Source organism: Aotus nancymaae, unplaced genomic scaffold (genome assembly GCF_030222135.1).
Source record: "Aotus nancymaae isolate 86718 unplaced genomic scaffold, 86718_ANA_hifiasm-v0.15.2.pri h1tg000173l, whole genome shotgun sequence".
Taxonomy (NCBI): Eukaryota; Metazoa; Chordata; class Mammalia; order Primates; family Aotidae; genus Aotus; species Aotus nancymaae.
In genome coordinates, this window is record NW_026988588.1 from 984,985 (window position 1) to 1,000,175 (window position 15,191).

The 15,191-nt window shown below is 51.4% G+C and overlaps 1 protein-coding gene across 3 annotated transcripts in view; it reads left to right on the plus strand.

Annotated features, from left to right (window-relative positions):
* Window positions 1-15,191, plus strand: part of WDR37 (WD repeat domain 37) — an 85,125-nt gene that overhangs the window by 43,192 nt on the left and 26,742 nt on the right. For 2 of the 3 annotated variants that reach the window (XM_064371783.1, XM_064371782.1), the window contains exons 9-11: window positions 1,295-1,371; window positions 10,363-10,600; window positions 12,064-12,205. In XM_064371783.1, coding sequence (XP_064227853.1) covers window positions 1,295-1,371; window positions 10,363-10,600; window positions 12,064-12,205 — 457 coding nt within the window. The remainder of the gene's footprint in view (window positions 1-1,294; window positions 1,372-10,362; window positions 10,601-12,063; window positions 12,206-15,191) is intronic. The other variant, XM_064371784.1, reaches the window with a different exon arrangement.

Sequence of the window (15,191 nt, forward strand, 5' to 3'; positions counted from 1 at the left end):
TCTGTGGGACATTCAGGCTCTGTCTCCAGTTCTGTTGTAACATAAAAGCAGTGGACGGTGCACTGATGAGTGGGCATGGCTGTGTCCGGCAACTTCATTCACAAAAATGGGTGGCTGCCTGGGTATTGCCTACAGGCCAGATTGTGCTGACCAGGGATAGAACACCGAGGTTGAGATGACTGGCCGCTTTGTGCAGGTGAAGTTGTGTAAGAAGGAGCCCAAGTGACAAGTACTTCCAGTGTGTGTGATACAGTGAGTCACACAGTTAGGTTGGAGTTTTTATGTCAGAGAGAAATGTGGGAGGGTTAGACTGAGAGTCATTTGGAGCAGTCCAGACCACATAGCTAATTTTCACCTTAATACGTATGTGAAAACTAAAGCAAGCAAGGAGTTTGAATCTTCTGAAGTTAGTGGTTTGTTGGATGATGGGAAAGAGGACAAAGGAGACTGTGGCAGTTAGACGTGTCCAGATTCAAACCAAAGGGCGGGTAAAGAGGGTGGAACCAGACACATCCGGGAACTGACGAAGCCTTGGAAGCATGTGGTAATGGGCATAGAGAGAGGAGAATTAGACTGGATCGGGCATGATATTGATGTGAGGAGCAGTTGCAAGTCAGGGCAGCACCTTCATTTATGAAACGTGCTGCTTCAGCTCAGAGCAGCTCCTTCAGGGAAGTTTGGTGCAGTGAAGAGAAGGTGGAAGCCAGCCTGCCCCTGCGTTGGGGAGACGTGGCTGCTCCGGTGTCGGAGGCGCGTTCTCTGCCTGCAGTGCTGTCCTTTGTCTTTCCAGTCCTCAGTCAGAGCGTTTCCTAGCAAACTGGCTGCTGAAAACAGAGCGGGATGGAGCCGCACAGGTGAGGAGTGCGATGGGTGCCGCCCGTTGAGACGTTGCCTCGGTGTCGAATGGATGGAGATGAGCGTCGCTTTCCCCTGCATCTCAGAGTTGATCACAGCTCTAGGTTCTGGTATAATAGGGTTTCTTAGGTTAAACAGATGGAGAGTAAAGTCTACTATTGGTCCATTTTCTCTGAACCTCCGGGGCTTTCTATGCTAAAATGAAAAGTGAAGTAGTTTTATAAGTCATCATTATCTCATCAATTTTGCACATGTACTCTGTTCTCAATAGCATTGTGCAGTCTCAGAAAAGAGTTATTTAAGTGCAAAGTACATTCATTTCACTAAGTGGTCACTAAGCCGGAAAGGTCTGACTGCTGCCGCTCAGCCAGCATGCAGTGAAGAGCACATTTTACCATGGTCTGTGCCTTGGGTAATTTTCCCCGATTTCTCTCTTCAGCTTCTGGAGATCAGACTGCTCATATCTGGAGATACGCGGTGCAGCTGCCGACACCCCAGCCTGTCGCTGACACTAGTGTAAGCACCTTTCCTTACCTGCGAGCGCGTAGGATGCTGATGTCTGCGAATCTGAGATCCGTTTCTAATATCTGCCATGGGCTGAATGTTTGTGTCCCCCCAAGATTCAGTGTTGAAGCCTTCACTCCCAGCGTGGTTGACTTTGGAGATGGGCCTCTAAGGAGGTAGTTGAGGTTCAGTGAGGTTGTGTGAGGTCCACTGGGATTAGTGTCCTCCCATGAGGAGACAATGGAGAGCTCGCCTGTGTTCTCAGTCTCTCTGTCACTGTCTGTGTCATGTACGGGCAGATCCAGAGGGCGGCCATCTGTACGCCCTAAGGAGAGACCGCATCAGAACCCGAATTGGCAGAAACCTTGATCTTGGACTTCCAGCCTCCAGAACTGTGAGAAAATACATTCCTGTTTTTTATAAGTCACCCAGTCTATGGTATTTTGTTATGACAGCCAGAGCAAACTAAGACAGATTTTAGTACCACAAAGTAGGGGGGCTGCTTAGGAAATCCCTAAAAACGAGGACGTGGCTTTGGAATCGGGAATGGGTAGATGCTGCAGGAGTTCTCAGGTACCTGCTGGAGAAAGCCTCTGGCTGTGAAGGGTTTGTTGGTAGAAATATGGACATTAATGATGACTCTGGTGAAGGCTCAGAGAAGAAAGGGGAGAGCTGGAGGGAAAGCGTCTAGCGTCCTGGAGAACTCAGGTATCATAGAATGTTGTGGAAAGTGGATGTTGAAGGCCCTTGTGGTGAGGCCTCAGAGGCGGCGAGGGACAGGGTACGGGAACCAGAGGAAAGTGATCCTCGTACAAAATGGCAGAGGACTTGACTGAGCTGAGATCTCGTGAGTGAAATGTTAAAGGTGCAGCCTGGCTTCTCTCCTCGCATATAATAAAGTGTGAAAGGATGGAGACACACCGAAGGAGTTGTTAAGGGAAAGGGGACAAGAACTTGTGAGATTAGGGACATTCCCAGCCTATGCCTGTTACAGAAAAAGGAGAAAGCCAGTTCCGAAGAGAACATGCAGGGTTTGTCTGAACAGCCAGTTGACAGGGAGGTGAGTGTGGGTGGGAGCCACAGCTTTAAGCACCCACCACAGCAGGAACCAGGAGTGGAGATGGGATTACACACAGAGACTCCGCCAGCTCCAACCAGAGGGGACACGGTGGGACATGACTTACACCCAGAGACCCTGCCAGCTCCAACCAGAGGGGACACGGTGGGACATGACATTACACCCAGAGACCCTGCCAGCTCCAACCAGAGGGGACACAGTGGGACATGACATTACACCCAGAGACCCCACCAGCTTGAACCAGAGGGGACATGGTGGGACATAAGATTACACCCAGCGACCCTGGCAGCTTGAACCAGAGGGGACACTGTGGGGACATGGAATTACACCTAGAGACTCCACCAGCTCCAACCAGAGGGGACACGGTGGGACATGACTTACACCCAGAGACCCTGCCAGCTCCAATCAGAGGGGACACGGTGGGACATGACATTACACCCAGTGACCCCGCCAGCTCCAACCAGAGGGGACACGGTGGGACATGACATTACACCCAGAGACCCTGCCAGCTCCAACCAGAGGGGACACAGTGGGACATGGGATTACACCCAGAGACCCCACCAGCTTGAACCAGAGGGGACATGGTGGGACATAAGATTACACCCAGAGACCCCACAAGCTTAAACCAGAGGAGACACAGTAGGACGTGGGATTACACCCAGCGACCCTGGCAGCTTGAACCAGAGGGGACACTGTGGGGACATGGAATTACACCCAGAGACCCTGCCAGCTTTAACCAGGGGGGACATGGTGGGACATAAGATTACACCCAGAGACCCCACGAGCTTAAACCAGAGGGGACACAGTGGGACATGGGATTATACCCAGCAACCCTGCCAGCTTGAACCAGAGGGGACACTGTGGGGACATGGAATTACACCCAGAGACCCTGCCAGCTCCAACCAGAAGGGACACGACGGGGACATGGGATTACACCCAGAGACCCTGCAAGCTTTAACCAGAGGGGACATGGTGGGACATAAGATTACACCCAGAGACCCCACCAACTTGAACCAGAGGGGACACTGTGGGGACATGGAATTACACCCAGAGACCTTGCCAGCTTGCACCAGAGAGGACACGGTGGGACATGAGATCACACCCAGAGACCCTGCCAGCTTGAACCAGAGGGGGCACAGTGGGGACATGAGATTACACCCAGAGACCCTGCCAGCTCCAACCAGAGGGGACACGGTGGGACATGACATTACACCCAGAGACCCTGCCAGCTCCAACCAGAGGGGACACGGTGGGGACATGAGATTACACCCAGAGACCCCGCCAGCTCCAACCAGAGGGGGCGCCATGGGGACAGAATGAAGGAAGGCATCAGACTGCTGAGATTCCACAGCACAGAAACCAGCGCTGCCTGGCCAAGAACCTTTAGCACCCTTCAAGACAAGGGAAGAACGCCCCCGAAGGTGATTCTGAGTTTGGCAGGGCTGCAGCTTTCACCGCAGGCCCAGGATGAGGGCCTGTTTCTTCTTTGGTTTCAAAGCATGGGGCCTCCATGGTTTCAGGGCCTGACTGTCATGGTCCAGTGCTGTGGGGGTGGGGCTGCCAGGCCGAGCCAAGGGGGTGATGCCCTCACCCCAGCATGCCTGGAGGGTGGCATCCAGCCCAGGAGGGGCTCTCTGGAGCCTGAAGAGCTTGTGGAGTTTGCCCTGTGGGGTTTTGAACTTGCTTGGGCCCCGCCACCCTTTCCCTTTTATCTCTGTCTCTCTTGGAAAGTAGTGTCTGTCCTGTCTACTATGCCTGACTGTTGTATTTTGGGAACCCATAACTTGTTCGGGTTCAGTGGTTCATGGCTGGAGGGGAACTCAGCTTCAGGATGGGTGAGTCACCCTGAGTCCTACCCACTCCTGATTCAGATGATGTTTTGTTGAAACTCAGGATTTCACACCTCAGCCTGATGGCTGGAATAAGACTTCTGGGGCTGTGGGGATGAGATGAGTGCATTTGCCATGCAAGAAGGATGTGAATTTTGGTGTGGGGGGGGGGTGGGCAGGGACACGATGTTCTCAACTAAATGTCTCTGTCCCCTTGAATTTTGTGTTGAGGCCCTAACCCCCAGCGTGGCTGTCTTTGGAGATGGTCTAAGGAAGTGGTTAAAGCAAAATGAGGTAGTGGAGGGGCTGCCCTGATCCCATAGGATGAGTGGTCTTTGCACATGCGCTTGCCTCTCCGTCTCTCTCCCTCTCTTTCCCTCTTTCTCCCCCTTCCTCCCCGCTTCTCCCTGTCGCCCTGTCTCCATGCTAATATTAATAAAAGCCCCTGTAGGTGCATGGCAGGATGGCAGTGCTATGCACTGGAAGAGAAGCTGCACTGGTTGGCACCTTCGTCGTGGACTCGGAGTCTCCAGTACTGGGAAAAAACTAATTTCTGTTGTTGAAGCCGCTTGGCCTGTAGTCTTGTGTTTTGGAGGCCTGCACTGACTGAGTCAGCACCTAGAAAGATGCTGCTTCACTTGTGCGCGCGTCTGCTTCAGCCTTCCTTTCTACAGACAGGGAACATTTACCATCCAGTCTCTTACTGTTTCATCTGTTTAATATTAGACATCTGGGGTATCTTCCGTGAACTTTTGTCATATCAGTTAACGGCTTGTGTGAACTGGTTCATCTGTGTAATATTAGACATCTGGTGTGTCTTTCATGGACTTTCATCACTCCAGTTAATGGCTTGTATGACATCATTTTTATGTGGTTCAAATTTAAACGTAGGTAATGAAAGATGTTGCCTATTGAGAGGAATGAATTCATGTACTCATCCCATAAATTCATAAAATTCTTCACTTACTGTTTGCTCGCGCTGCCTGCTGTAGCCCAGCCCTGTGTTTATGATCACAAAGAGGCCTGCCTGTTCCTCTGAGTGCAGTTATCTTCCTAGTTTCAGTGACAGGATAAACGTTAGTAGTGACAGGATAAACGTTAGTGGCGTGGTCTTCCCGCATGCTCAGCCCTCCCTGTGCACCCGAGCAGGTGGGAACGGCGCCAGGCAGACAGTGTGAATGACGCACATGTCTAGAAGTTTCAGTTTGCATTGGGCTGTGGTCATTGCAAGGATGAGAGTAATCTCGTTTTGGTATTTTCATCTTGGAATATTCCTTGACTTTTCTGCTTCATGAAGTTCTAAACACTGTTCTATGCGGAGATAGTTAGCAGTTAATGAATTCCAGTGATAAATGAGTTTTCTTTAGTTGAGAGGTCCTAATAGTTCATTTTTAACTGAACGTATTATGTATTTTAACACATTTTTGTTCTCTTTGTGGAATTACCGGACTATTCATTCTGTAGCGCAGAACGTTGTCCATTAACACGCACGTTTGGTGATGAAACCAGTGAAATGTGCATTGATGGTAGGTGCAGTGGAAAGGTCCGGAGGGTGAGCACTGAGGCTCGGGAAATTCAGAGGACTTAATGTACGGACCGTTGTCCACATAAAATAGGAAAAATACCGGTTTTCTCAGAGGGAAGATTCATGTGCAGTACTTACATTAAAAACACCTAATAGTTTACTTAGAACGTTCACCTGATTTTATTTTCTTCTTTACTACTTTGCTTGTGTTGGGTGAGTGCACGTCTCATGTTGTTAGTTGCCACCTCAAGATTTGGGGCTGGTGTTGGGGGGGTCCGAGTTAAAGATGAACCTCTGTGGTGTGCCATGACTTGAGCTGTCCCGAGCAGGCACAGTTGTGTCGGTCCCTCCCTAATGAAGAGTAGATAATAATACAGCTGCCTCCTGGTACCGGCAGGGGAGCCATTCCAGGACCCGCAGATGCCAGAGCCCATGCACGCCCAGGTCCCTGCATAAACGGGTGTTGGCGGGGAATTGGTTCCAGGACCGTGTGCCCACAGATGCCAGAGCCCGTGGACGCCCAAGTCCCTGCATAAACAGCATGGTAGGCTCCTTCCAGCATTGCTGGATGAAATGAGCCTCCTTAGGTGGAAAGCGGCCTTGTTTTCTGAAGCTTTTGCTGGCCAGTCTTGACTCTGATTTTCTTAGCAGTTCTAATTTTAAATTTCAACACGAACTGTAATCTGTTGAAATCTGTGTTCATCTTGAATCATCATAGCTTTTGGACAGACATCTTGTTTTGCTTGACATCTGCAATGTTGATGAGGAAGTGTTTCGGTAGTGTAGTGGAAACAGATTTAGATTACCAGCAGAACGACTGTCGCACCCAAGTGAGGTCACGCCGAGTTATTAGTTTAACTTCATTGGGCTTCTTTTTCTCCTCTGAAGGAGTTTGCCCCGTCGCTGCTCCTGGCTCTTTGCTGTGCTCCCTTCGCAGCCATTTTCCCAGCCGTGGGCAGTGCTGTTGCCTGTCACCCCCTGCCTTCAAGATGACAATCCGAGTCCCTTCCCCCCGCTGCAACCTGTCTGGGGGTCCTCTCCCAGCCTTGTGAGCCTCACCCCCATCGTGTCCCTGACCCCCTGTCCTGACTGAGCTGCGCATGCCGCTCTGAACTTGCTGTCTGGTTTCTTTGTGCCACCCCTCTGGAAATGTCACCATTGGTCACCTGGTGCTTCAGACCAAACACCTTTACATGGTCCGTATTGTTCTCTTACTGCATGTGGAAATCAGCCTGTCAGAAGCTCCTGAAGCAGAGGGGGTTTCAGTTCTCTCTTCCCACCCTGCTCCAGGCCGCTCTCTCTCACCAGCGCTTCTCTCATCTCTGCTGATCTCCCCACGTTGTTTTCTGGGGCTGTCATAACAAAGCGCCACAGGCAGGGTGGCTTCTAAACAACAGGCCCGTGTCCCTGCAGTCCCAGAGGCTGGAGCTGAGACCAGGATGTGAGCAGGGCCAGTTCCTGCTGAGGCCTCTCCATGGCTCAGAGATGGCGTCTTCACCATGGGTCCTTCATTCCTCTGGGAGTGTCTGTGTCCTCATCCCTTCTTAGGAGGACGTCAGGCCTGTCGGATTAGGCTCCACTCTCCTGGCCCCGTCTTACCTTAATCACCTCTTTCAAGTCCCTTTCTCTAAACAGCCACATTCTGAGGTCCTGGGTGAGGACTTCAGCGCAGGAATGTGGGTCCACAGTTATGTCCATAGCAGCCCTTTGTTCCTGCAGCACACGCCAGGCACCACACCCCACACACAGCCGCCTGGTGATTTGGCATCACACCTGGAATAAAACCCGGCGTCCTTTCCACAGTCTCCTGGGATGAAACGAGCTGTTTCTGATGCGACCTCTGACTTTGCCTCCTGTAGCTGCTCTGCACATGTGGAAGTGGAAATGCTGCTCCTCAGCACAGGCGGGCCTTAACCTTCCTTTCCTCATGCCTGACTCAAGCGTGACCTCGTCACAGAGCCCTCCTCAGTCATTCCATGGAAAATAGCAGCCCCTGACCAAGCTGCCCCTCGTCCTGTTTTATTTTACTCCACAGAACTTACTACCGCCTTACTCTGTGTGTGTTTATGTGACGTGTGTTCCTGTCCTGCCGTGCTTCCCTGTGACGTGTGTTCCTGTCCTGCCGTGCTTCCCTGTGACGTGTGTTCCTGTCCTGCCGTGTGTCCCTGTGATGTGTGTTCCCGTCCTGCTCTGTGTCTCTGTGACGTGTGTTCCCGTCCTGCTCTGCTTCCCTGTGACGTGTGTTCCTGTCCTGCCATGTGTCCCTGTGACGTGTGTTCCCGTCCTGTCATGTATCTCTGTGACGTGTGTTCCTGTCCTGCTGTGTGTCCCTGAGACGTGTGTTCCCGTCCTGCTCTGCTTTCCTGTGACGTGTGTTCCCGTCCTGTCGTGTGTCTCTGTGACTTGTGTTTCCGTCTTGCTCTGCTTTCCTGTGACGTGTGTTCCCGTCCTGCCGTGCGTCCCTGTGACTTGTGTTCCCGTCCTGCTCTGTGTCCCTGTGAGGTATGTTCCTGTCCTGCTCTGTGTCTGTGACGTGTGTTCCTGTCTGCCGTGTGTCCCTGTGACTTGTGTTCCCGTCCTGCTCTGCTTTCCTGTGACGTGTGTTCCCGTCCTGTCGTGCGTCCCTGTGACGTGTGTTCCCGTCCTGCTCTGCTTTCCTGTGACGTGTGTTCCCGTCCTGTCATGCGTCCCTGTGATGTGTTTCCGTCCTGCTTTGTGTCCCTGTGACGTGTGTTCCCGTCCTGTCGTGCGTCCCTGTGACGTGTGTTTCCATCCTGCTCTGCTTTCCTGTGACGTGTGTTCCCGTCCTGTCGTGTGTCCCTGTGACTTGTGTTCCTGTCCTGCCGTGTGTCCCTGTGACGTGTTCCCGTCCTGCTCTGTGTCTGTGACGTGTGTTCCTGTCTGCCGTGTGTCCCTGTGACGTGTGTTCCCATCCTGCTCTGCTTTCCTGTGACATGTTCCCGTCCTGTCGTGTGTCCCTGTGATGTGTCTTCCTGTCCTGCCATGTGTCCCTGTGACGTGTTCCCGTCCTGCTCTGTCTGTGACGTGTGTTCCTATCCTGCTGTGCGTCCCTGTGACGTGTGTTCCCGTCCTGCTCTGCTTTGTGACATGTGTTCCTGTCCTGCTCTGTCTGTGACGTGTGTTCCCATCCTGCTGTGTGTCCCTGTGATGTCTGTTCCCATCCTGCTCTGTGTCTGTGATGTGTGTTCCTGTCCTGCCATGTATCCCTGTGACATGTGTTCTCATCCTGCTCTGCGTGCCTGTGACGTGTGTTCTTGTCCTGCTCTGCGTCACTGTGACGTGTGTTCCCAAGTAATGTGTATGTGCTCATGACATTTGTGTGTTAGGCCATTCTTGCATTGCTATAAAAAAATACCTGAGACTGGGGAATTTATAAAGAATTGAAGAGGTTTAATTGGCTGGTTCTTCAGGCTGTACAGGAAGTGTGGCGCCAGCATCTGCTTGGCTTCTGGGGAGGCCTCAGGGAACTTGGAGCTTTCAGTCACAGCAGAAGACGAAACGAGAGATGTGTCCCATGGTGGAAGCAGGAGCAAGGCAGGGGTGCCACACATCGAAACAGCCAGATCTCGTGAGAGCTCACTCAGTGTTGTGAGGTCAGCCCTAGGCTAGGAGGAATCCTCCCCCATGAGCCAGACACCCCAACCGGGCCTTACCTCCAACCAGGAGATTCCAGTTCAGCCTGAGATTTAGGCCGGGACAGATTTCCAAACTATCGGTTCCAGCTTGTGTACATATGACATACGTCCCCATACTAGCGTGCGCGCGTGTGTGTGTGTGTGTGTGTGTGTGTTCTCTGTCTTTTGCTAGAACGTCAGTTCTCTGAGGGCAGGGGCTTTGCCAGTGGTCTTCACTCTGGAGTCCTTTCCTGCTAGATTGCGCGTAGTTTTGCATGTGTGCGTGTCAGGAGCCGTCTGTCCTCTTCTGCACTGTGTAAGCAGCACCTGAGCTGGGGGTGAGGGCTGGCAGTCTGTCAGCCCCTGATAAATATTTGTTGGATGGATATACAGATTTTCTTACAGAGCTGGCTCTAATGTGTTTATTTATCCTTGGCCTTCGACAGGAGACTTGATGTTACAAAGGAAAGTAGACTCTAATAATTGTAGCAAAGAATTCTAAGTGTATTCTAAATAGGCTCTTGAGCATGAACATGCTTCTTTTTTGTAATATGATAAATTACTGACTTTCACTTGTATTTGTTTAGTTTTATATTGCATTTCTACTGATAAGTGATGAAAACTTAAGTGTTGATGTCACTTTATTTGCCATTCTGTTGGTTAGTGGAAATAAATGGTAGTTCAGTTGACAACATGGTACATTCCACTTTTTTTTTGTATGAAATAGTCATAAAGTTGATGGGTTTTCAGCGGGCAGCAGTTACGGGTCGGAGGAGGACACACTCGTCACAATGGCCAGCACCGGGCTCCTGGTGGTGGCTGTCGTGGTGGGTACGTCGTCAGGAGATGAATGAGAGCAGTCTGTTTTGTCGCTGTGTTGGAAGAAACTCAAGATTCCCAGGAAATGTCTTTGTTTTCTGGTCTTCTCTTTGGCAGCAGATATCCGGGGAAGATGAAGTAGAGTGCTCTGACAAGGACGAGCCCGACCTCGATGGGGACGTGTCCAGCGACTGCCCCACCATCCGCGTCCCGCTGACATCCCTCAAGAGCCACCAAGGCGTGGTCATCGCTGCAGACTGGCTGGTCGGGGGGAAGCAGGCCGTGACTGCCTCATGGGACCGGACGGCAAACCTGTATGATGTGGAGACATCTGAGCTCGTTCATTCTCTGACAGGTGCCTGAGTTCTTTGAGTCCTCGGCCTCCTGGCTGTGCATGTTAGTTTATGTCCATGTGTTATGTCTGACCTTGCCACTTGCTTCTTGACCAGAATGAGTCTCAGTCCTTTTGGCTCTTCTGTGGTAATTTTTGGAGATTCTTTGTATTAATAATAGAACTTTTGATAGCTAAATGTGTATTATCTTCAGGGGATTTTAACTGTAGCATGTAGCATGTAGATATTGGGAATAGGGTGGTTGATTAGTTTCCCATTGCTCTATAACAAATTTCCACAAACTTAGTGTCTTAAAATGACAGGAATTACTGCCTCATGGTTTCCCAGGTCAGGGATTCTGGGTCTGTGGCAGCTGCTCTTCTCCCTGGGGCTTGAAGACGGAAGCCAGGGTGTGGCCTGGGCAGGGCCTCCCTGAGGCTGTGGTCTTCTTCCGAGTCTGCTGTCCTTAGAGAAGCCCCTTCCTGCCCTGGTGCCTGAGGCCCCATGTTGCCAGCTGCCAGCTGGGGAGCCTCTGGGCATCTGGAGGCTGTGCCTGGCCCTGGGAGCCCCTGCACAGGGCATGCCTTTTCTCACACAGCAGCTGCTTTCCTCCTCGGCTAGAGCTCCTCCCCTGCTGCTCTGAACTCTCCGACTTCTGGGACCCTTTCTAAGGGCCCATTGGGTTAGGCCAGGCCACCCAGGACAATCTTCCTTTAACTCAAAGTCAACTCATTTAGGGACCTTAATTACATCTGCAAAATCCTTTTTGCTTTATAATGTATCAAAATTGCCAGAAAGATAATCTCACCCTGTTAGCAGGCTCTGAAGGGAAGGGCGTTAGGCAGGGTGGGTACGAGCCAGGTGGCTTGGGGTGTGTACGGGCCAGGGTGGCTTAGAGTGTGTGCGGGGTGGTTGGGGAGGTGGCTTAGGCAGGGCGTGTACGGGGCAGGGTGGCTCAGGGTGTGTATGGGGCAGGGGTGGCTTAGGGCGTATGCAGGGTTATGGGTGTGGTGGTTTAGGCAGGGCATGTACGGGGCGGGGTGGCTTGGGGCCGTCTTGGGGTTCTGCCTGCTGAAGTTGCTTCTGCGAATCTGTCTGTAAGTGCATTTCCTGCAGGAGCTTAAAGATTGTATTTGACTGAGGACCCACAGCATTCTATCATTAGAAGATATTCTGGAAGCAAAGAATTAAGATTTAAGGGGTTCTCATGTTCAGCCTGTTAATTCTCCTGACCTTCTAACTGTTAGGGTCAGAAAATGGGTTATGCACCTGCTTAGTTCCCTGTTCCTTTGATGTGGACGGCTGAAAGGGCTTCAGCTTCTGAGGAAAAACTGGCCCCACCGTGACCCACATGCGGCTGAGTGGTTCCATTAGGTCAGGCTCACCTTCTCAGAGAGACGGCTGCTTGGGTTCTTGTGCTGTTGAAAAGCTTCGCTCTCAGTGCATCTGCGGGGATTGACCTTGCGTTTTGCCATCTTGGTTGCAGGGCATGACCAGGAGCTGACGCACTGCTGCACACACCCCACCCAGCGGCTCGTGGTGACCTCCTCCCGCGACACGACTTTCCGCCTCTGGGATTTCAGGGACCCCTCCATCCACTCGGTGAATGTTTTCCAGGGACACACGGAGTGAGTCGTGGTAGTTTCAACATCTCTCTCTAGTCATGAAAAAAGTTCTGCGGATTGACATGAAAACTTAATTCCAGCCTTAACTTTCAGTGTTTCCAACTCTAGTATCTTTCAAAAAACGACCATCTTTCAAACTCCACTATTCTTTTTATAACCATTTAGCTCCAGTTTGGCTGTTTCAGAGGATCTAGGAGATTAAGAAAAGGCACCCTCCGATGTTCTCTCAAGAAGTTTAATGAGGACATAATGGGGCAGTGGGTGGAGAGGGTTAGAGAAGAGCAGGGCTGCCAGACCCTGTGGCTGAGGACTGGGGCGGCCAGGCACCATGGGGGCTGCTGCAGCTGTTACCACCACCCACAGGGCCTGTACCTGAGCACGGGGCCGGCCACGCCACCATGGGGGCTGCTGCAGCTGTTACCACCACCCACAGGGCCTGTACCTGAGCACGGGGCCGGCCACGCCACCATGGGGGCTGCTGCAGCTGTTACCACCACCCACAGGGCCTGTACCTGAGCACGGGGCCAGCCACGCCACCATGGGGCCTGCTGCAGCTGTTACCACCACCCACAGGGTCTGTACCTGAGCACGGGGCTGGCCACGCCACCATGGGGGCTGCTGCAGCTGTTACCGCCACCCACAGGGCCTGTACCTGAGCATGGGGCCGGCCACGCCATCATGGGGGCTGCTGCAGCTGTTACCGCCACCCACAGGGCGTTTCCTGGATCTTTTCCATTTAGTTTTTGTTATTACATGTGTCTTCATGGTATATTCTGGGAGAAGGTACACACACAGACGTTCACACAGATGTAGACCCTCAATCCAGTGTGTTCCTGTCTGCTTGGGGTTTTCCCCAGCAACTCATAAGCGTAAAGTCTTAACAGGACTCTTCAGTTCTTTCCATGACTGCCTCCTTCCCTGAGTCTGGCCCTGCTCAGTCAATGATGATACCGTCTGCCCAGTCACAGGGGCTGTCTACTTAGAGAGTTCCCTGGTTCTTCTCTTTTAACCTCTGCTCCCCATTCCCACTTCACGCCCCTGTGGTCCACTGGTAAGTCTCCTGCCAGCCGTGCTTGTGGGGTCTGTCCTGGCTGCTCCTTGCTCCTCCAAGCCCCTCAGACTTCTCACCAGTGCCGCTCTACACCCCAGCCTCTGGATAAGCACATTCAGGGGTGGTTTATAAAGGAACATTTGTGTGTTTGGCTACTCTAATTCATCTGTTTAACGTTAGTTACTAAGTTTTAGATTTAATGTTCAAAATGTTAGTAAGTTGTTGGAAAGGAAAATAGGACTTTTTAAATTTTTTAAAATTTTTATTTAGTTATTTATATTTTGAGGTGGAGTCTCACTCTGTCACCCAGGCTGGAATGCAGTGGCATGATTTCAGCTCACTGCAACCTCTGCCTCTCGGGTTCAAGCAAGTCTCCTGCCTCAGCCTCCCGAGTAGCTGGGATTATAGGTGCCTCCACCATGCCTGGTTCATTTTTGTATTTTTAGTAGAGACAGGTTTTCACCATGTTGGCCAGGCTGATCTCGAACTCCTGACCTCAGGTGATCTGCCCCTCTCAGCCTCCCAAAGTGCTGGGACTACAGGTGTGAGCCACTGCACCCGGCCAGAACAATGTTTTTCAGAGAAGCTTGAGATTGGAAAGCTAATACCTTGACTTTGAGGCTGGAACAGGAGCAGGCAGCAGTCATGACCATGCGTGGAGATCTTTTTGTCAGCCTGGGTCTGTTCTGGAGGCGTCACACGTGTTAAACGGCTCCGTTCTGACATCAAATTGGCGTTTATTCTGCCAGCTTGGGCAGCGATAGCCACAGTAATATAGGCCTCCTGGCAGTCAGTGGCTGAACACAGCACTGTGCTGTTGCTGCACCAGCGTGCAGCAGTCGCCAAGCTGGGCCCCCACGAGCTCCACCGTGTGCCAGACCTTGCTGCAGGCCAGCTCATAGGTGAGGAAGATGTCATGGCTCAGGGAGTGCTGCTTCCTACACGTTAGCTTGGATGGGGTGTTCCCTGATGTCTACCAGATGCTGAGCGGCAAAGCCCTGTCTGGTCCTGGATCCGCCACCTGGCAACACTGTGCAGGGTGTGGCGGAGGGCCGCGTGGCTGCCTGCTGCTCCGCATGAGAGTTATCAGAAGGGCAGTTGGGGCCCAGAGGACCGGCAGAGCAAGGTGGTCTTACTCCTGCGCCTGCAGGGCTTTCCTCAGCTTTTTGCTTAGAAAAGTTTCAAGCCTACATAAAAACTAACAGAGTGGTACAGTGTACCCACTAACCCTCTACCTAGGCCTGCCTGCTGTATTGCCGCATGGCTGTCTCTTTACATGCATGTACACACCTCTCTGTAACACACACGCCCACTAACCTCCACCTAGTACACATCTGTCTCTAACACACACACCCACTAACAATCCACCTAGGCTCACCTGCTGTACTGCAGCACTGCTGTCTCTTTACGTACGTGTGTGCACCTCTCTCTGTAACACATGTTTCTGTATTTTCTTTGGCTGAGCCCTTTAAAAGGAAAACTTCAGCATGCATTTCCTAAGAAAAAGGATGTTCTCCTAATACGATACCGTTGTCCAAATAAGAAAATTAGCAAAAATTCTATAGCATCCTTTATCTGGTCCATATTTAAATTTACTCATTTCTCTCCAAAATGTCTTTGATACTTTTTTCAGATCTAGGATTTTACCAGGATTCTCTCATCACATTTAGATATTATATCCGTTGGTTTCTTTTAATCTGGAATGGTCTTTCCCCCATTTTTTGTTACTTTTTAGGACATTGAGTTTTTTGGTGAAGAATCCAAGCCTGCTCTTTTGTACATCCCTCGTTCTGCATTTTTCTCATAATTTCCTTTTGTTGCTGATGGTGCCTCTCTGCTGCGCTATTGGTGTGCTGAGGCGCTCCTGTGGTTAAGATGGTGTCCACAGATCTGCCTGTCAGAGGTGCTCTCCTGTTTCAAATAGTAAAGTAACACTAT